This window comes from Salmo salar, chromosome 06 (genome assembly GCF_965601325.2).
Source record: "Salmo salar chromosome 06, fSalSal1, whole genome shotgun sequence".
Lineage (NCBI taxonomy): Eukaryota > Metazoa > Chordata > Actinopteri > Salmoniformes > Salmonidae > Salmo > Salmo salar.
Window position 1 is genome coordinate 70,155,960 of NC_138296.1, and position 23,181 is coordinate 70,179,140.

At 43.0% G+C, this 23,181-nt stretch overlaps 1 protein-coding gene and 1 non-coding gene across 3 annotated transcripts in view; one reads left to right on the forward strand and one right to left on the reverse strand.

Annotated features, from left to right (window-relative positions):
* The window catches only part of LOC106607875 (tumor necrosis factor receptor superfamily member 21), a 36,544-nt gene extending 25,223 nt beyond the window's left edge, over nt 1–11,321 (forward strand). For both annotated transcript variants that reach the window (XM_082976929.1, XM_014205335.3), the window contains 3 exons: nt 688–953; nt 8,151–8,358; nt 8,705–11,321. In XM_082976929.1, the coding sequence (XP_082833055.1) occupies nt 688–953; nt 8,151–8,358; nt 8,705–8,934 (704 nt within the window). In that variant the 3' untranslated portion in view covers nt 8,935–11,321. The remainder of the gene's footprint in view (nt 1–687; nt 954–8,150; nt 8,359–8,704) is intronic.
* Nucleotides 9,947–9,999, reverse strand: LOC123743599 (U7 small nuclear RNA). Its single transcript, XR_006770455.1, has one exon. It is a non-coding gene; the product is annotated as a U7 small nuclear RNA (small nuclear RNA).
* Nucleotides 11,322–23,181: the final 11,860 nt, after the last annotated feature.

The following is a 23,181-nucleotide window of genomic DNA, read 5'->3' on the forward strand; positions in this document are numbered from 1 at the left end:
TTGTCTGGACAGGGTGTGCAGAGGGAACAGATGGGCTGCCAGTTCGGGGGTGCGGAGAGGTGGAGGGTAGTGGAGAACTTCAGATGCATCTGCTGAGGTAAAGCTTGGTGAGAGATCACTTTCAGAGAGTGTATTCCTGGATCCACTAGTTTATGACGGTGCATTTCTCATAAGCAGCAACCAGACATGCAGGCCGGCTAAAACTGTTCTGATTACCCCCTAACTGAGACCTTAGGCTTAGGGTAACTGAGAGGTGATAACCCTTATGTAACACACACATACAAACTCACTCTCTACATCTCTACAACACAAATCGTAGATTCACTGTGTTCACTTAATAGCGTTTTATAAGAAAGTAACAATGGCTCAGTGTGGTTCACGAGGACCCATTTTTTGTTGTTGTACTAGTCATAGTTTTGACTATTGCTTTTAACTGATACAACCTTACAATTAAGGAGAAATCAAGTAATATAATTGTATGCTCTTTTAATTTGATTTCTAAGTACTTAATTAATGGGCATAATTACTATAAATGAAGGAAGGGCTGATCATGTCTCATGATCAACAGAGTCCTTGTGAATTAGTGATTGACTTATTAGTCATGAGTAACATCCATTGTTAATCCATGGCTCCAGTCTATTTCAGACATGACATAAAATGTACCTGTTCTCTCCTCTCTTTACCCAGGTGTGGACATCCTGAAGTTGGTGGCAGCTCAGATTGGCAGCCACTGGATTGACATGTACCAATCCCTGGCCAATGCCACAGAGCGTGAAGTGGCAGCATTCTCCAACGGCTACCAGTCGGACCACGAGCGTGCATACGCTGCCCTGCAGCACTGGACCATCCGCGATGGGGACGCCAACCTGGCCAAGCTCATCAACGCCCTGCACCGCCACCGCCGCATTGACGTGGTGGAGAAGATACGGGGCATCATGGAAGACAATCCTCAGGTAAGCCCTACTGGCAAAGAGAATCTGTTCTGTCCTCCAGTGAACTCTCCCATCTTGAATCACAGGTGGGCTATTTGGGCTAAATGGCACTCCTCACTAAGGAGCCTTCAGGTCCTCATTTTATCTCACCAAATCTCTAGAGTACAAAGTCACTCATAAAGTCACTCAACGTGAACGTTAACATATAAATCACATATGGGATGACAACGTTAATTTAAACAAGTCACAAGAGTGGTGACCAGCCCTCCTGCCTTAAGGGAAGGGCCCTCGTGACTGTCCTGGCTTGGCCTAGCGCTACTGTACAGTACAGAGGTCAACGTAGAGAGACTGGCCAGTGGGGAAAGTGGATCATTCATCACGCTCCACTTTTCTCCTAACTTCCTCCCATCTCTCAGATACGTATCATATTATCCCCATGTCCAGTGACCTTCTCTGCTCAAGGTTAGATTCTAACAGTTAAGGGCTTGTAATGGTCGTCTTATGAGAGATATTGAGACCCAGAGATATATCTTACAGGCTGCCTATTGTAATTCTGCTTGTCGTCACTACTTAATAATCCTTGGATGATGGTAATATCTAGTGTGTTTTGTCTCAATCGATGTTGGAGGAGATTGTAGGTAATAAATCATTTGGTGAGGGAGGGAGGGAACAGGGAAGCAGAAGCACAGTATGAGTAGGGAACATAGTGTGCTGGAGGCTGCTCTCTCCCCTCCCTCCCTCCCTCCCTCCCTCCCTCCCTCCCTCCCTCCCTTGTTTTTCCTCAGTACACTCTTGGCCATTTCTACAGATTTTCTCCTCATTCCATTGAATCAGCACTGGGTCATGTGTTATAAATAACTTAAGAGTAAACCACCAGGAAATGGTAATTCGTGAGGGATACTCTGTAAGGAGGGATGACCATTCATCATGCAGTGTGCCTCTTATTGGTACCAGACAGAAATGCTGCAGACAGACAGTATTGTAGGTGTACACATATGGTATTCTTCCTTACAGGTATGATATACAACCATGTGGTTCCACTGACGTAAGACTTCCCCATCCATGTGATTCATAAATGAGGTGTCTGTGTGTGGTGATTCCACCAGAGTGGGCTGGCTGCCTTATGTATGGGAGGGAGGGAGGGAGGAAAGGAGAGAGGGAGGGGATGCTGTTTCCTGCTGCCACCCCAGTTTTGTTAATTCATTAAGACACAGCTTGGAGCCATCCTCCATGACTGGGTTGTTTTTAAACAAACCGCAGGTGGTGAGCCCCAAACATTGCTAATCTGCCTCCCCAGCTGATATTCTCTCATTCCAATAGTGTGATTTCATCATAGCTGTAAGGCAAGGAGCCTGAAGCAGAAAGGACAGAGGCTGATCCAAGTTGTTTGTGCGTGTGTGTGTCAGCATGTACTGTATGTGTCAGCGTGTGTTGGTATGCGTGTGGAGCATGTCCTCCTGTTTAATCTTGCAGATGACCATAGCTGCAGTGTGAGCTGAGCTGTGTCTCTCCTCCTGCCCTCGGTCTCAGCTGGTTAGGGCTGACTGATGGAGTCACTGCACTGTCAGTGTTAAATGAGGCCTAGCCATAGACCAATGATGCTGAAGGGCCTTGGCACACTGTAGTAGTTTACCCTAGGACACAGAGATAGATCCTTTTACTGATAATGTCACCGCAAAAACACTTTTGCCCCAGCATATGGTTAAAATAATGTGTTTTTACTTCTCACTGTCTGTTTCTTTGCAGCTGCAAAAGACTAGGGTACATGTTATGATGCTTCAGTCAGCAAGGAACCTGACCTACATGACTTTGTCAGACAAAACACCCTCCCCCATAAAGTCAAATGAGTGCAGTTGGAGCACCAATCTGCTCGGCATGTTTTGTTGCTGTAGGATATGTTTTTTCTATGTAAGGTATTTCTGAGGCACCCTCCCGCTCTTCTCTGCGCCCCAGACAGACACGTTTTAGCCTGCTCCAAAAAAGCACTCATCAGTCATCTGAATGATGCATTTAGAGGAAGAGATTAAACATCACAACACATTGGCTCTCTGTGGCACGCAAGACCTCAGGTCAACTCCTCGTAAACAAACTGCTTTAACAGAATGAAGATTCTCTCTTAGTGCTTCAGTGGTTGTTGTGTTTATCCCCGCTTGGGAAAAAAGTCTTGTCCCAAAGGTCCTAGCCAGCTGCCTCTGTCTGTTTTCTTCTTCTTTCCCTCTGGTCCTCTACTCCCAGTAGGAGCTTTTCCATCCACACCAAGGCCACTTCCCATAATAAGAGTTCTAGCCTCCCCTTCAAGCACAATGCTACACACGGAATCCAATTTCAGACATTATTAAGTGTTTACTACTCCCATTAAAGGTCCATTCATTCGTTCAGAGGCTCAGGTGCATTCTCCAGTCTGCACAGGAAGATGGTGCCGACAGACATTGTCGCCCTATTTCTAGCTCCTAGCCAACTTTGCAGTATTTTTTAAATATTATTTCTTATATTATTTGCTCAGAACATTTCTTGCATTATTACCTACAGCCGAAAATAACTTTTGGATATTAGATTGGAGATCACTCAACCAGCAAATCGACCAGAAATTCTAATTCCCTGAATTTAATCCTTTTTTTTATCTCCCCAAGACAGTTCCCTTCTTCCCAGGGGCAGCTCCAAGACTCCGCTGCTGGAGAACAGGAATAAGGAGTGGGCTCCAAGTCAGACTCAGGAGGCATGCATACAATCCACCACTTCCGTGTATGTTACTCGCTAACGTTAAGTCCCTGGACAATAAAGTAGACGAGCTCAGGGCAAGGATCTCCTTACAGCGAGACATTAGGGGCTGAAACATACTCTATTTTATGAAATCATGTCTCTCTCCGGATATACTGTCCCCTACCATTCAACCAGCAGGGTTCTCTGTCCATTGCGCGGACAGGAAGAAAGAACTCTCCAGGAAAAAGAAAGGTGGAGGTGTATGTTTCATGACTAACTACTTGTGGTGTGATTGTGTTAACGTACAGGAACTCAAGTCCTTTTGTTCTCCCGATCTGAAATACCTCACCATCAAATGCTGACCGCATTACCTCCCAAGAGAGTTTTCTGGCTCTCAAGGAACTACACTCAACTTTATGCAAACTGGACACCGCATATCCTGAGGCTGCAATTATTGTAGCTGGGGACTTTAATAAAGGAAATCTGAGGAAAACGCTACCGAACTTCTATCAACACATATTCTGTGCTACTCGCTCATCGAGCATTCTTGACCATTGCTACTCCTCCTTCCGGGACAGCTACAAGGCTCTCCCCTGCCCTCCCTTCGGCAAATCAGATCTTGCCTCAATGTTGCTCCTCCCCTCCTATAAGCATAAACTTAAACAGGAAGCACTCGTGGTAAGGACTGTTCAACATTGGTCTGACCAATCAGAATCTATGCTTCAACTTTATTTTGATCACGCAGACTGGGAAATATCCCGGGTTGCCTCAGAGAATAGTATCGACGTATAAACTGAGTTGGGGACTGAGTTCATCAGGAAGTGCGTATAGGATGTTATCCAAACAAAAAAACGTGGATAGATGGCAGCATTCGCGCAAACCTGAAAGCACAAACCACCGCGTTTAACCTCTGCAAGGTGACTGAGAACATGGACGTGTACAAACAGACCAACTAAGGCAATCAAAGAGGCAAAACAACCGTGTAGGGACAAAGTGGAGACACAGTTTAACGGCTCAGACACAAGATGTATGTGGCAGGGACTCCAGACATGGATTATAAAGGGAAAGCCAGCCTTGTCGCGGACACCAACGCCTCGCTCCCGGACAAGCTAAACACCTACTTTGCCCATTAACCCTCACAATGCTGCCAGCCCAGATGGCATCCCTAGCCACATCCTCAGAGCATGTGCAGACTAGCTGGCTGGAGTTTTTACAGACATATTCAATCTCTCCGTATCCCAGTCTGTTGTCCCCACTTGCTTCAAGATATCCACCATTGTTCCTGTACCCAAGAAAGCGAAGGTAACTGAACTAAATGACTATCGCCCCTTGGCATTCACTTCGGTCATCATGAAGTGCTTTGAGAGGCTAGTTAAGAATCATATCACCTCCACCTTACCCGACACCCTAGACCGACTACAATTTGCATAACGCCCCAACAGATCCACAGATGACGCAATCACCATTGCATTACACACTACTCTATCCCATCTGGACAAGAGGAATACCTTTGTAAGAATGCTGTTCATTAACTACAGCTCAGCCTTTAACACCACAGTGCCCCTCCAAGCTCATCTATAAGCTCGGGGCCCTGGCTCTGAATCCTGGACTTCCTGACGGGCCGATCCCAGGTGTTGAAGGTAGGCAACAATACCTCTGCCACGCTGATCCTCAACACGGTGCTCCACAAGGGTGCGTGCTCAGCCCCGTCCTGTACTCTCTGTTCAGCCATGACTGTGTGGCCATGCATGTCTCCAACTCAACCCCTCCCCTGAATGTGGCTTCTCTTAATGGCATCTGTACTGTAGCTAGGTTTCCATCCAATTGGCGACTGATGTTCATGTGAATATTCTAAAATCTGCATAAAAACATTATGCGCATTTTCCAACCAGAGATGTGTTTCTATCAAATTGCCTTGTTTCGCATAAAAGGCTGTGCGTGATGACGTAGTGCACATAAAAACAACTTTTGCCGTTAAATTCCCATGTACCGAATAAAAAATACAAGTTAAATGGGTTTCCATCGCTTTTTCAACTGGTTTTGTCAATAAAAATGTTGCGCTATATAGCGAATGTGCACACTCTGGTCTTGGCAGATGCGCTCTAGCCAACAGCTCGCAGATACAGTGCGCGTAAAGTCTACATGATGAGATTATTATGGACAAAAGAGTGAGATCATTTTTATTTGTCAAACTGCAGGCAAGCATCTATCTTCATGTCACCAGAATGAGACCCTGGATATTTATTGTAAATGAGCATCAAGGTCATCACTGTGTACTTTCAGGTAGGCCCTTCATCACATCTGTTGGGGAAGATGTTTAGTATCAGCTGTAACATCAGTGGTTGCAGCGTCACAAGAATACTGTCTATGAGGGAGAAGCAGAGAAAAGAGCTGCCTTTTAAACAACGCGCCCAGTGTCCTACATAACCATAGTGATGCTGAAATTTCTCAGTGTTAACATATGAGGATTCACTTTAGTGGTAAAGGCTCTCTTGACCCACAATGTCTTATGATATTGCAGTTTTTCCATAGCCTACTGTATTTTGCTGCTGAACAGGGTTTATGACTAAACATGCAACACATCTCTCCTAAGCTCCAAAATTTGTCGCTACTCACATTAATTAATCACAGATACTCTGCAGATTCAGTAAAATATCAGTGTTATTTGTGATCTAATTAAAATGTGGATGTTCTCTGTGTCTCTGATGCCTCAGCAGTTCCTCCCTACACAGGGCCAGACCCCCTAGCGTGTCTATTGTGTGTTTGAGTGTGTGTGCGCTTGCGTGCCTGTGTGTGCCTGCTGCCTGGTGTGAGTATGTGTGTGTGTGATGCGTGACAATGACCCTACCCTGGGGTCTGCTGTGTGTGTGTTGACAGGCTATGTCAGTGACTCAGCCAGATCACTGTCTCTCCTCTAATGACTCAGTCACTGGCTACTGACAACTCAGAGAAGCATCTGGAATGGTGACACCATTTCCCCCTGTTTTCTCCTAATTCTCCACGATGAGTCGATCTGAGTTCAGGTATTTTTAGTCTCCAGGGGTTTCTCTGGAGGGTTAGTTGGTAGGTTTTGTAACAGCTGTTTGTAACATAATTTGGCCAGGGCGGCGTAGTGCTCCAGTCATCGTAGACGTGTCATCGCCTGCCTATCTGACCTAGTGCACAGAGGAACTTGTTATCAAATAGGGGAGATAGCAGGGGCTGCATATGGGTCATATACACACGCAGAAGTAAGTGAGGTCTGTCTGATGCCACATCAAGCTGTTTTATATTGGATTTTATGTTCGCATCAGAAGTTTTCCATTGCGCTCCCATCACCTGCATGGAATTCCATTGTGTTTCTGTGAAGCCATATTGAACTGTGTTCTATTGGATTTTCAGCACCCTGAAAGTTTTCCATTGCATTTCCATCGCCTGTATGAAATGCCCTTTACCATTTCCTTCGTGCCTCACTCACAGCAGAGCCTTTTTTTCTACAGTACCGAAGTCAAAATGTAAGTCTCTCATGAGCTCATCTGGTCCGGTCACCACCAGTTCACTCCATTACCATACCGAAGAAGACTGTTATTTATGTCTTCCCAGAGCCCCAGGGCAAGCACAGTGGTGTACTATACCTGGTAGTGTGTGGCTGGGCCCATGTGGTCTGTGGGCAGTACATTCCTGCTCTGTCCAAGTCCACAGAATCCCTTTCATGTCTGGCCGGTTGTGTACGCTCCCTGAGGCAAGGAGAGAGAGTCACGGATGGGAGTGGGTGGTCTGGGGCTGTGGGCTGGCCCGCTGTGTCACCTGACGCAGGCTGCATGGGGCTGGGCACACAGGAGCTCCCTGTCCTCTCCCTGCACTACGTAAAATGGCCTGTTTCCAAACTTGTGCAGGTGTATCCAAAAGTCTAATAATAACCACTTGTACCATAGTAGGCATAAGTCGTGATGTGTAAAGGATTCAAAAGTCAACAATTGCTAAAGTCACTGACTCTCTGTGACATGACAAGCCTGAGCACTCAGCTCTTGAAATGCTATTAGTTCATGACAATATTGAGGTGCGAGTGTCAGGATATCTTCCAACTATCTAGCAATCTCTTTAGCGTTGGCACTTCTCAGCATGTCACCGGCTGGACACAATTGCAGTCAGGATCAAAGTCACCATTGAGTGGTGTTCCCACTATCAAACAGTCGCAAATCGCTTTTGAGTCATCACAGATATCATACTTTAAATCCTCAGAGTGGCAAGCAAGACACAAGAGCCTTCAGAGGTGTACGGATAACTAAGAGTACGAAACTGAGGTATTTGGTGCAGTGGTCTGTCCGGACAACAGCGTGACTCAGAACACTGCTTTCTCAGCCATTGGTTTCCAACACTGACACTGACCCTCTCCTCCCCTCTCCCTCTCAATTCAATTCAAGGGGCTTTATTGGCATGGGAAACATATGTTAACATTGCCAAAGCAAGTGAAGTAGGTAATATACCTTTCTCTCTCTCCATCTCCCTCTGTTTCTCTCCTCCCCTCTCCCTCTGCAGTTTAATCTGAACCAGCTGATGACTGTGAATGTAACCCCGAGCCACAGTCCTGTCCACAAGTCTTTGGACTCTCCTGGGGTGGTGGAGCAGTCTCCTGTGGACCGGACCAAGGGCTTCTTCCCCGACGAATCAGAGCCTCTGCTCCGCTGTGACTCCACCTCCAGCAAAGACTCCGCCCTCAGCAGGACCGGCTCGTTCATCACCAAAGGTAAGCACATATTATGACACAGTTCTGTTTCAGTAATGATGCTAAGCAACTGGCTCCTACAGAGGTGACATACTTGTATTTACTGCCCCCTTCTGGTTATAAAGTGCACCTGATTTCATACTCCATTATAGCAAGTCATCAACTATGAAATCTTTGAGAAATACGTCTTAGTCATCATAAGGATGACTGGGCTTTTATTCCCAGCAGCAGAGCGTAACTGCTAATTTAGTCATTCATGATTTCCTATTTTATGGACAACAACAAGCTGTAGCTAACATCCATAGTATGTTGCAGTCTATCCTCCTCCTCATTCTGACATTTTCTTCCTCTCCTCTGTGACTTCCAGAGAAGAAAGACACGGTGCTACGTCAGGTCCGGCTGGACCCGTGCGACCTGCAGCCCATCTTCGACGACATGCTGCACATCCTAAACCTTGACGAGCTGCACGTCATCGAGGCGATCCCCATGGCAGAGGACAAACTGGACCGCCTCTTCGAGATTGCCGGGGTCAAGAGCCAGGAGGCCAGCCAGACCCTGCTGGACTCGGTCTATAGCCACCTGCCTGACCTCCTATAGGCCCGCTGCTGTGGAGCTACAGACCTATACTGTGGTCAGGGGACTCCCTACTTCCTTCTGCTGCAAACCCCTTTTCGGTGTGGCTTCCTCCTCCCTCCACCCCCCCCAAATACTCTGAGGCAAGCTAGTGAGATGCTGCTCTATTCTGGATAGTCGTCTACACGCCTTCATGACCGCCAATCGGCTATCCTCCATTCCTAGCAGCCTGACTTAGTCCCCCACTAATACTATGGTCAGGGAGCCTCCCTTTTTTCCCACCTTTATTTAACCAGGTAGGCTAGTTGAGAACAAGTTCTCATTTACAACTGCGACCTGGCAGTTGTAAATTCTCTCTCTTCTCTCTCTATGATCCTGCACACTCTCACCCCCAGGCCAGACCATACAGCCACATGCCTGACCTCTTGAAGTCTCCTTCCATCACTCCCCCCATGTTGAGGGGAGGGGTCCGGGGTCCAGGCCCCCCCCCCCCCCCCCCACAGCCCCCCATGGTGAGCCTCCCTGCCTGGAGGAAGGGCAGGACAGAGTGGCCAGGCTCTGTAACCCAGCCTGGAGTTCTGGACAGACATAGCACCACCATCACCACTATGCTCATTAAACCATTGCTATTGCCCTTGTGTCAATGTAGCATTAAACAAGTGTTCTCTTTACATTTTTGAGATTGTTGTGGGTGTGTCAGCCAGTGCTATAAACCCGTATTCACTCATTCATGCAAGCAAACTTCAACAACACACTCATGCACAATGTCTATAAATGTCAAACATCCCACATGAAGAAATACTATAGTCTATACTATGGTAGGAATACTACAGTATTCACTGTAGTGTTTTTGCTAACTTTACTGTAGTATTTACTATAGTATACTGTAGTATTTACAGTTTACTATAGTATACATACTGTAGTAAAAACAAACAGTAGTGTATACTATATTAATTACTGTAATGTTTTTGCAGACTGTAGTATACTGTAGTATTTACTGTAGTGTTTTTGTTTTATTATCTTTGACATAGAAGTGGGGGGCATTCTCCTTGAAGAAACCTACTGGAGAAATACTAAGAGCAAATTTTCCATAACCTGTAGGTAGTGCTGGGTTCTGACACGGAGAGTTCAGAGCTTCTACTCTTTTCTATAACCATAGGGAACACAATATATGGTCTATACTTGGCATGTAGGTTTCAAACTTACGGGTGGCCCAAATTGGGACATGGGGGAGGGGAATGGGCAGGGTACAGTATGTACAAATTATATACTGTAGTATTTACTATAGTTAAAAAAAAAAAATGTTGTGGATTGTAGTATTTTTGCAAACTTTTTTGGAGTATTTACTAGTGTTTTTTTGTGGATAATACTGTAGTATATACTATAGTATTCTACAGTACTACAACATTCTATACTAAGTCCTACACATAATCGAGGGATATTACAGTGTGTACAATTTTATAGTATACTACAGCTTACTGCATACTTCTATAGTAAATACTGTACTATTCTAGAATAAACGTAGTATTTTTTTATGAGGGACACTACGACGCACACTCATGATGCACAATGTCTTACACTAATAGTAGGTAATATGATTGATGCACTAATTCTTGTTCTTTGAGTAACATAACCATTTCATCTGTATTCATTCTGCCATATGTGCTTCAATGTCTCTTTGAAATGCTGTTTACTTACATGTCACATATATTTTTTTTCTACATTTATTTTGAGTATTATCATTTGTAGTTTTTTAGCTTTTTGATTTCTTAGCAACTATGTTTGTCATGATTTCAAGGGCATTCTGATATGTCCCAGCTTGGTGTAATGAGACCATCTTACTGGATGTAAGATATGCATAGTTGCTCCATATTCTACTTGAATCTGACAGTCATCTTCTGGATTGTGGTACTTGATTAAAAAATAACAATGTACAACTATAGTTCCTTTTAAATTCAACATCTTAAAAAAAGCACCACCAAAAAACATGTTGCTGTGAGGTGCCAGTATTCAACTCACAGATGTTAGGAAAGGAACATAGACTGACTTTTTGCCAAGGTATTCTGGTGCTAGACTTGAAATTCTCTAGTTGGGCATAATACCAGGATGATATGGGGGCTTTCAGGACAATCACTACTAAAGTATTCTGGACTTTGCGGAGGGTAAAATAGATGCAGCTGCTCTGGACTTTGTTGGACTGAATTGAAGTGTTGTTTGAGCTGTCCACATCGCTGTTGGGTCTAATGTAGGAGTGTGAAGGTAAGCATATAGAACGAGTCTGAAACGTTGAAGTTGAGGTATACTGTACATGTACTCTGGTGGCTGTTTTTAAACATAACACGTGTAACCAGTACATTTACTATTATGTAACATCTTAAATCAACCAATTAAAGTTAAAACGTTTGTCATAATGTGGAGTGTGTGTCATACTTACTGTATCTCTCTTTCAGCAAGAATTTGTTACAGTGAACAGGTTTCCATGTAACCTTTTTATGCGAGTTATAACGACACAAGGCGAGACTCAGATGCAGACACGGGAGGAAGATGGTTTGAGCTCTGATATGTATTATAGTCCAAGGGGTAGACAAAAGACAGGTCGGGGACAGGCAAGAGGTTCATAGCCAGGGCAGAGTCCATAACGGTACAGGGCGGCAGGCAGGCTCGAGGTCAGGGGCAGGCATAATGGTCAGGCAGGCGGACTCAGAGTCAAGACAGGCAACAGTTCATAACCAAGTCAGAGTCCAAAACGGTACAGGGCGGCAGGCAGGCTCGAGGTCAGGGGCAGGCAGAATGGTCAGGCAGGCGGACTCAGAGTCAGGACAGGCAAGGGTCAGAACCAGGAGGACGAGAAAAACAGAGAGTGGGAAAAAACTGGACCTAAGAGAAAAACGCTGGTTGACTTGGCAACAAGACGAACTGGCACAGACAGAAAACACAGGTATAAATACACGGGATAATTGGGAAGATGGGCGACACCTGGAGGGGGTGGAGACGAGCAAAAGAACAGGTGAAACAGATCAGGGTGTGACACGAGTAAAGTACATGTCAGATAAAAATGTAATGACAAGCCTGATGGAAACAGTAAATTTGTTGGTAAACTTTCCAAATGTCGACAAAACAAAATACGCTATACAAGATGGGATATTTTGGTGTCAGTAAAATGTATTATGTGAGAAATTGTGGTGTAAATGCTTTTGTGTGCAAATATTGATAAAATATCCATTAAATTGAAGCAAACTTAGAGTCACGCATTAATACAGTATGTTGTGAGGTCCTCTCACTAAGTCTCGGAAAGCATGCAGTTTATTAGGCTACAGATGAAATAAGTTATGATGAACTTTACAGGGTGGTGAGAGTGCAAGTTGATGAGCTTGATGCTCCTTTCCAATAAATATTGAGGGGCTTAGTCTGTTGACATGATAATTGATGCTTGGCTGCCGTTTGAAAAATAAATATTATCTCGCTCTTTTTTCCATAATAATCTCATCATGTAAGCTATACCCACACTGTACAATGCATTCGGAAAGTATTCAGACCCCTTGACTTTTTCCACATTTTGTTACGTTACAGCCTTATTCTAAAATGTATTAAATCGTTTTTTTTCCCTTATTAATCTACACACAATAGCCCACAATGACAAAGTAAAATCGATTTTTAGAAATGTTTGCAAATTTAAAAGAATAACTGAGATATTACAAACGAATTAGGACCCTTTACTCAGTACTTTGTTGAAGCACCTTTGGCAGTGATTACAGCCTTGAATCTTCTTGGGTATGATGCTACAAGCTTGGCAAACCTGTATTTGGGGAGTTTCTCCCATTATTCTCTGCAAGTCCCCTCAAGGCTCTGTCAGGTTGGATGGGAAGCGTCGCTACACAGCTATTTTCAGGTCTCTCCAGAGATGTTCGATCGGGTTCAAGTCCGGGCTCTCACACAGCATGATGGTACTACCACCATGCTTCACTGTAGGGATGGTGCCTAGTTTCTTCCAGACGTGACACAGACGTGACACAAAGAGTTCAATCTTGGTTTCATCAGACCAGAGAATCTTGTTTCTCATGGTCTGAGAGTCCTTTAGGTGCCTTTTGGCAAACTCCAAGCGGGGTATCATATGCTTTTTACTGGGGAGTGGCTTCTGTCTGGCCCCTCTACCATAAAGGCCTGATTAGTGGAGTCCTGCAGAGATGGCTGTCCTTCTGGAAGGTACTCCAATCTCCACAGAGGAACTCTGGAGCTCTGTAAGAGTGACCAATGGGTTCTTTGTCACCTCCCTGACAAAGGCCCTTCTCCCCCGATTGCTCAGTTTGGCCAGGTGGCCAGCTCTAGGAAGATTCTTGGTGGTTCAAAACTTCTTACATTTAAGAATGATGGAGGCCACTGTGTTCTTAGGGACCTTCAATGCTGCAGACATTTTTTGGTACCCTTTCCCAGATCTGTGCCTTGACACAATCCTGTCTCGGAGCTCTGCGAACAATTCCTTCTAGCTCATTACTTGGTTTTTGCTCTGAAATGCACTGTCAATTGTGGGACCTTATATAGACAGGTCCTTATATAGAAAGTTGTGTGCCTTTCCAAATTATGTCCAATCAATTAAATTGTAGGACCAAGTTGTAGAACCAAGTTGTAGAAACATCTCAAGGATGATCAATGGAAACAGAATGCACCTGAGCTCAATTTCGAGTCTCATAACAAAGGGTCTGATTGCTTATGTAAATAAGGTATTTCTGTTTTTTTAAATTTGCAAACATTTCTAAATACCTGTTTTGCTTTGTCATTATGGGATATTGTATGTGGATTGATGAGGGAAAACATAATTAAATCAATTCTAGAGTAAGGCTGTAACGTAACAGAATGTGGAAAAAGGGAAGGGGTCTGAATATTTTCCTAATGCACTGTATCTATACCGAACACAAATATGAACGCAAATTGTAACAATTTCAAAGATTTTACTGAGTTACAGTTACATATGAGGAAATCGATCGATTGGCATGAATTCATTAGGCTCTAATCTATGAATTTTGCAAGATTGGGAATATAAACTCAGCAAAAAAAGAAACGTCCTCTCACTGTCAACTGCATTTATTTTCAGCAAACTTAACATGTGTAAATATTTGTATGAACATAACAAGATTCACCAACTGAGACATAAACTGAACAAATTCCACAGCCATGTGACTAACAGAAATGGAATAATGTGTCCCTGAACAAAGGGGGTCAAAATCAAAGTAACAGTCAGTATCTGGTGTGGCCACCAGCTGCATTAAGTACTGCAGTGCTTCTCCTCCTCATAGACTGCACCATATTTGCCAGTTCTTGCTGTGAGATGTTACCCCACTCTTCCACCAAGGCACCTGCAAGTTCCCGGACATTTCTGGGGGGAATGGCCCTAGCCCTCACCCAGACGTGCTCAATGGGATTGAGATCCGGGCTCTTCGCTGGCCATGGCAGAACACTGATATTCCTGTCTTGCAGGAAATCACGCACAGAGCGAGCAGTATGGCTGGAGGCATTGTCATGCTGGAGGATCATGTCAGGATGAGCCTGCAGGAAGGGTACCACATGAGGGAGAAGGAAGTCTTCCCTGTAACACACAGCTCAGTCCGATGATGCTGTGACACACCGCCTCAGACCATGACGGACCCTCCACCTCCAAATCAATCCCGCTCCAAAGTACAGGCCTCTGTGTAACGCTCATTCCATTTGACGATAAACGCGAATCTGACCATCACCCCTGGTGAGACAAAACTGCGACTCGTCAGTGAAGAGCACTTTTTGCCAGTCCTGTCTGGTCCAGCGACGGTGGGTTTGTGCCCATAGGTGACGTTGTTGCCGGTGATGTCTGGTGAGGACCTGCCTTACAACAGGCCTAGAAGCCCTCAGTCCAGCCTCTCTCAGCCTATTGCGGACAGTCTGAGCACTGACGGAGGGATTGTGCGTTCCTGGTGTAACTCGGGCAGTTGTTGTTGCCATCCTGTACCTGTCCCACAGGTGTGATGTTCAGATGTACCGATCCTGTGCAGGTGTTGTTACACGTGGTCTGCCACTGTGAGGACAATCAGCTGTCCATCCTGTCTCCGTGTAGCGTTGTCTTAGGCGTCTCACAGTATAGACATTGCAATTTCTTTCGGTGTTTTCCAGAGTCAGTAGAAAGGCCTCTGAGGTGTCCTAAGTTTTCATAACTGTGACCTTAATTGCCTACCGTCTGTAAGCTGTTAGTGTCTTAACGACCGTTCCACAGGTGCATGTTCATTAATTGCTTATTGTTCATTGAACAAGCAAGGCAAACAGAGTTTAAACTCTTTACGATGAATATCTGTGAAGTTATTTGGATTTTTACGAACGCCATACAACGCCATACAGTGCAAAAGTATTCATCCCCCTTGGCGTTTTTCCTATTTTGTTGCATTACAACCTGTAATTTGAATAGATTTTTATTTGGATTTCATGTAATGGACATACACAAAATAGTCTAAATTGGTGAAGTGAAATGAAAAAAATAACTTGTTTAAAAAAATTCGAAAAAATATAAAATGGAAAAGTGGTGCGTGCATATGTATTCACCCCCTTTATTTATTTATTTTACTAGGCAAGTCAGTTAAGAACAAATTCTTATTTTCAATGATGGCCTAGGAACAGTGCCTTGTTCAGGGGCAGAACGACAGATTTGTACCTTGTCAGCTCGGGGATTCAAACTTGCAACCTTTTGGTTACTAGCCCAACGTCTAACCACTAGGCTACCCTACCGCCCCAAAATAAGATCTGGTGCAACCAATTACCTTCAGAAGTCACAGAATTAGTTACAGTTGAAGTCAGATGTTTACATACAGTTAGGTTGGAGTCATTAAAACTCGTTTTTCAACCACTCCACAAATTTCTTGTTAACAAACTATAGTTTTGGCAAGTCGGTAAAGACATCTACTTTGTGCATGACACAAGTAATTTTTCCAACAATTGTTTACAGACAGATTATTTCACTTATAATTCACTGTATCACAATTCCAGTGGGTCAGAAGTTTACATACACTAAGTTGACTGTGCCTTCATACAGCTTGGAAAATTCCAGAAAATGTCATGGCTTTAGAAGCTTCTGATAGACTAATTGACATAATTTGAGTCAATTGGAGGTGTACCTGTAGATATATTTCAAGGCCTACCTTCAAACTCAAAGTACCTCTTTGCTTGACATCATTAGAAAAATCTAAATAAATCAGCCAAGACCTAAGTAAAAAAATTGTAGACCTCCACAGGTCTGGTTCATCCTTGGGAGCAATTTCCAAACGCCTGAAGGTACCACGTTCATCTGTATAATCAATAGTACTCAGGAAGGAGACGCGTTCTGTCTCCTAGAGATGAACGTACTTTGGTGCGTAAAGTTCAAATCAATCCCAGAACAACAGCAAAGAACCTTGTGAAGATGCTGGAGGAAACAGGTACAAAAGTATCTGTAGCCACATTAAAACGAGTCCTATATCAACATAACCTGAAAGGCTGCTCAGCAAGGAAGAAGCCACTGCTCCAAAACCGCCATAAAAAAGCCAGACTACAGTTTGCAACTGCACGTGTGGCTCAGGTGGTAGAGCATGGTGTTTGCAACGCCAGGGTTTTGGGTTCGATTCCCACGGGGGACCAGTACGGAGAATTGTTTTAATGAAATGTATGCATTCACTACTGTAAGTGGCTCTGGATAAGAGCGTCTGCTAAAATGACTAAAATGTAAAGATTGTACGTTTTGGAGAAATGTCCTCTGGTTTGATGAAACAAAAATATAACTTTTTGGCCATAATGACCATTGTTATGTCTTGAGGAAAAAGGGGGAGGCTTGCAAGCCGAAGAACACCATTCCAACCGTGAAGCACGGGGTTGGTAGCATCATGTTGTGGGGGTGCTTTGCTGCAGGAGGGACTGGTGCACTTCACAAAATAGATGTCATCATGAGAGAGGAAAATGATGTGGATATATTGAAGTAACATCTCAAGACATCAGTCAGGAAGTTAAAGCTTGGTTGCAAATGGGTCTTCCAAATGGACAATGACCCCAAGCATACTTCCAAAGTTGTGGCAAAATGGCTTAAGGACTACAAAGTCAAGGTATTGGAGTTGCCATCATATTGCCCTGACCTCAATCCTATAGAAAATGTGTGGGCTGAACTGAAAAAGTGTTTGCGAGCAAGGGGGCCTACAAACCTGACTCAGTTACACAAGCTCTGTCAGGTGGAATGGGCCAAAATTCACCCAATTTATTGTGGGAAGCTTGTGGAAGGCTACCCGAAACATTTGACCCAAGTTAAACAATTCAAAGGCAATGCTACCAAATACTAATTGAGTGTATGTAAACGTCTGACCCACTGGCTATGTGATGAAAGAAATAAAAGCTGAAATAAATAATTCTCTCTACTATTATTCTGACATTTCACATTCTTAAAATAAAGTGGTGATCCTAACTGACCTAAGACAGGGCATTTGTACTCGGATTAAATGTCCGGAATTGTGAAAAACTGAGTTTAAATGTATTTGGCTAAGGTGTATGTAAACTTCTGACTTCAACTGTAAATAAAGTCCACCTGTGTGCAATCTAAGTGTCACATGATCTGTCACATGATCTCAGTATATATATACACACCTGTTCCGAAAGGCCCAAGAGTCTGCAACACCACTAAGCAAGGGGCACCACCAAGTAAGCTGCACCATGAAGACCAAGGAGCTCTCTAAACAGGTCAGGGACAAAGTTCTGGAGAAGTACAGATCAGGGTTGGGTTATAAAAAATATCAGAAACTTTGAACATCCCACGGAGCACCATTAAATCCATTATTAAAAAATTGAAAGAATATGGCACCACAACAAACCTGCAAAGAGAGGGCCGCCCACCAAAACTCACGGACCAGGCAAGGAGGGCATTAAGCAGAGAGGCAACAAAGAGACCAAAGATAACCCTGAAGGAGTTGCAAAGCTCCACAGTGAGATTGGATTATCTGTCCATAGGACCACTTTAAGCCATACACTCCACAGAGCTGGGCTTTACAGAAGAGTGGCCAAAAAAAGCCGTTGCTTAAAGAAAAAATAAGCAAACATTCCAGAGATTTAAGACTGGGTCGGAGGTTCACCTTCCAGCAGGACAATGACCCAAAGCATACTGCTAAAGCAACACTCGAGTGGTTTAAGGGGACACATTTAAAACTCTTAGAATGGCCTATTCAAAGCCCAGACCTCAATCCAATTGAGAATCTGTTGTATGACTTAAAGATTGTTGTACACCAGCGGAACCCATCCAACTTGAAGGAGCTGGAGCAGTTTGCCTTGAAGAATGGGAAAAAATCCCAGTGTCTAGATGTGCCTAGCTTATAGAGACATATCCCAAGAGACTTGCAGCTGTAATTGCTGCCAAAGGTGGCTCTACAAAGTATTGACTTTGGGGGGGGTGAATAGTTATGCACGCTCAAGTTCAGTTTTTTTTGTCTTAATTATTGTTTGTTTCACAATAAAAAAATATTTTGCATCTTCAAAGTGGTAGGCATGTTGTGTGAATGAAATGATACAAACCCCCAAAAAATCAATTTTAATTCCAAGTTGTAATATAACAAAATAGGAAAAATGCCAAGGGGGTGAATACTTTCACAAGTCACTGTACACATGGTCTGGTTGTGAGGCCAGTTGGACGTACTGCCAAATTCTCTAAAACGACAGTGGTAGAGAAATTAACATGACATTGTCTCTCGCCATCCGAGTAATTGTGAATCCGAACCCTAAATTCTTGTCCACAGGTAAGATGGCGGACTGAACGTAGCTATGTAGACCAACTCAAGATAAAAACGTAATATTCAATATCGGTAAGTTAGACTAAGTATTAGCACTACACAATCTGGTGGGTGATAACCTTCAATCTGGATAACAACACAAAACAAATCTTAAGACTAGAGAAATTTATCGACAAATATTACTGAAAACAAGCAACACCCAAACATGACGGAGAGTAAGACGGGAACCTATTTCAAAACGAAAACGTGACTTTTCTACAGACACAGACAATTTTATATTTTCACCACCGGGAATGGTAAAGGTCGAAACCGATCTGTTAAAATCAATAAATGACAAACTGGGTGTACTTGAACTAGTCAGTAAGGATATAAAAGAGTTGAAGGCCTCGAGATGAGTGATGAAAAAGCTGTGACATTGGAGAAAGATACAAATAAGCTAAAAGGGACAGTCAATAAGATTGAAACCGAAGTTAATGAACTTAAAAAGGAGAACATCGTTCTGAGAGAAGCCTTACTTGACATACAGACTAGATCCATGAGAGAGAATCTGGTACTTACAGGTATCCAAGAGAAAGAAGGAGAAGTTCCTGAAACTGTAGTTAGAGAGTTCCTCCTTACAGCGCTTCGGATTCCACGTGAAGCTATCGACAAAATCCAACTCGAACGTGTGCACCGCTTCGGACAGATTGGGCAGAGGTATGAATGCCCAATCGTTGCCAAATTTGCTTTCTTTAAAGATAAAATAATGGTTAAAAGCCTGGGTAAAAGACTTGCTGGCACAGAAATTGGCATGAATGACCAGTTCCCGAAGGAAATTGCAGAATGGCGTAAAGTTCTGTATCCAATTTTCAAGGAAAATAGATTAAAAGGGAAACGAGTAGCTCTCGTCATCGATAAACTATATTTTGATAACCAGTTGTTTCGTCGATAAACTATATATGGATAACCAGTTGTTCAGAGACACAAAGACTACTCCATGGCTATTTTAAAAATGTGTTCTTATAGAGGAGGCAAATAATGAAACACACAATTCTTGCCCTCTTATGGATTGTTATAATACAACAAAAAATGTAGCTTTTCTATGTATCTTCAAATATAACTAATTGGAACACAAAAGCACTAATTCAACATGGTGAAGATAAAAACTCAGCAAACAGAAGGCACAGTATGTGTGGATGGTGTGGTGTGTGTTTTTTGGTGTTTGGGAAAGTGTGGCGTTGAGTGAAAGGAAATGGTTGCAGATCCCAGAACCAATGTATTGCTCTGAGCAGGGGTTGCTTTCAATGTTGTTTGGATGAGGGATATACTTTTTATAATGAATTATACATCTTATTTATTTATTTATTGTCCTATCCTGGTGGAACAGCATTTTAAAATAAAGTATACATTTAATTTATTTATTGTCCTATCATGGGGAACTACATTTTTAAAATAAATTATACATCTAATTTATTTATGATCCTTTATTGATGGAACGGACCACAACCCTATACCCTAGACACTCACCTGAATGACCCAGATACTAAGGAGAAGTCCCTAACTTATTTTTTTTAGGGGCCTGCTGTAAGCAGTCTGTATACAACCAAAATGCGGTCAGAGACCTAGAGCAGCACTGCCCCCTCAAGATTCTGAGCCTGCTTGGCAGGGTTGGTCCTGCAATGCTAAACCCCCCTGAAGGGAGAGCATAATATCCAAGGAAATTCTCAAAGCTGCTAATGAGAACCTTGATGACCTTGTACCTAGCCGGTGGGTATTCCGATGGGGTGCCCCCACCCAGGCAGTGGCAGTGCTGGCAACACTAGCTACAGTAACCCATGGGGAGGGGGGTCACACTCGGACATTCAGAGAGGGGGTATATCATTGTGGCCATGGTGGCACAAAATCAAAAGTCTGACTGCATGGAGATGCTTGGGAATATGGTGAATACGGGGGACCATATTGTGGGTGTGTTTCAAGGAAAGGGGATATATCAGATCTCCATCATCTAGGACGTGACAATGGTTAATAAAATCTCCCCATTTCTGCCCATTTTTTTGCACAGTCTTGCAGGCCTTCTCATACAGCTGCAACTGTATATGCATTCGTAAATCAAGACCTTTCTTGAGTTGGGCTCCGGGATGGTGAAACTGTTGAGAATGTGAGTCTATGGTTGTGTGGGGGAAAGGCGTTAAGTGTGTGTGTATGAGTGTGTATGAGTGTGTATGAGCGTGTGGGTGCATGTGTGTATCCCACAACTGTTGCGAGAGAGTTAAAGATGTTAGGGACAATATAGGATGATTCACAATAATTGTTTGCTAATATAATAATTGCTTGCAAAAATGTAATTTTGGTAATGGCGAGACTGGTGAGAGGTAAAAATCCTTTGCATAAATTGCCTACATTACTACAAATATGGATAGCTAATTATGGAAATAAGATAAACAGGATTTTTTAAATGTATATACATTTTTAATGGTTATATATCACATAAATCGAGGTGAGGGCGATGGAAATGCATTTGGCGGTTGATCTACTTCTGTTCTGTGAGTGGCACTGTGTGCTCTTTTCGAAGGATGGGTCCCGGTCTCTCCGGGGCTATGGGATCCGGGGGGTCAGGGGTGGTCTGCCGGGCATTGGGATGACAACCCAACTCGGGATGAGGAGGGCTTTTAGCGGGTGGAATAGTGGGGACCAATTGGATGTTTACTTAGTAGCAATGCAAATATCATGGTACAGCTGTATAGACACTCAATCATCATGTTACTTTTTAATGACAGGTTTACAAACATATATTTTGATAAATAGAATTGAAAGTTGTGTCTCATTATGGTAAGTGGTGAAATAAGTATAGCCATTTATAATCGTAATGGCCTAGCAGATAATAAGAAAAGACAATCAGTATTTACCTGGCTAAAAGAGAAGGAATATAATATCTATTGTTTACAGGAAACTCATTCAGCAATTTTAGATGAAGTTTTGTGGAAAAGGGACTGGGGGGGCGAAATATATTTCTCCCATGGGCAAAGAAATTCAAAAGGGTTGATGATATTAATTAACAGTAATTTTGATCTAAATGTGCATATTGTCCAAACAGAGATCATCAAGGTAGATGGATTATTGTAATGTTTTATTGGACAATAAACCGATATGGCTTATTAACCTATACAGTCCAAATAACGATGATCCAAGCTTCTTTGAAAATATACAGAAAACTTTAGCAACTCTACAAGCAACACTAGAGATTTTGGGAGATTTTAATACGGTTTTAAATACCTTCATGGACCGTAAAGGAAATCACTCTACAAACTATCACCCTCAGGAACTTAAGGAAATCATGAATGTCACGGATATACTGGAATTAGTGGATATATGGAGGCTTAAATACCCTGACCTAGTGAGATATACATGGTGGAGGCTTAATCAAGCCAGTCATCTTGATTACTTTCTTAAGTCATTCTCTCCGGCACCAAAAGTAAAAACAAGTGTTGATACGGGACAGAATGCGGTCGGATCATCACATAATTGGCATATATATTACTCTTACAGAATTTCCACGTGGGAGAGGATATTGGAAATGTAATCAAAACCTACTAGATGATAAATTGTTTATAACTAGGACAGAATAATGTATAAATCCTGTTTAGGATAGGGGGCAGTATTTTCACGGCCGGATGAAAAACGTACCCGATTTAAACTGGTTACTACTTGCCCAGAAACGAGAATATGCATATTATTAGATTTGGATTGAAAACACTCTGAAGTTTCTAAAACTGTTTGAATGGTGTCTGTGAGTATAACAGAACTCATATGGCAGGCAAAAACCTGAGAAAATTCCAAGCAGGAAGTGGAATGTCTGAGAATTGTCGTTCTTCTTTTGATTCTCTGTCGAAACTACAGTATCTGTGGGGTTACGTTGCACTTTCTAAGGCTTCCATTGGCTATCTAAAGCCTTCAGAAAGCGGATTGAGCCTTCTCCTGTCTCTGGGCAGAGTATAGTAGCTCAGTTTCTCAGTGGTATGCCTGGGGACAAAGAGATTGGATATGCGCGTTCCCGCGAGCACGCTGTTTTTTCTTTTCCTCCTTGAATTAATACACTATTGTCCGGTTGGAATATTATCACTATTTTACGAGAAAAATACCATAAAAATTGATTTTAAACAGCGTTTGACATGCTTCTAAGTATGGTAATGGAACATTTTGACTTTTTGTGTCTCAAAATGCGCTCGCGAGTTAGCCTTTGGATAGTGACCTGAACGCACGAACGGAGGTATTTGGACATAAATATGGATTATTTGGAACAAAAACAACATTTCTTGTGGAAGTAGCAGTCCTGGGAGTGCATTCTGATGAAGATCAGCAAAGGTAATACAATATTTCTAATACTAATTCTGAGTTTAGTTTGCACCGAACTTGGCGGGTGTCAAAATAGCTCGCCGTGATGGTGAGCTATGTACTCAGAATATTGAAAAATGTGCTTTCACCGAAAAGCTATTTTAAAATCTGACACAGCGATTGCATAAAGGAGTTCTGTATCTATAAT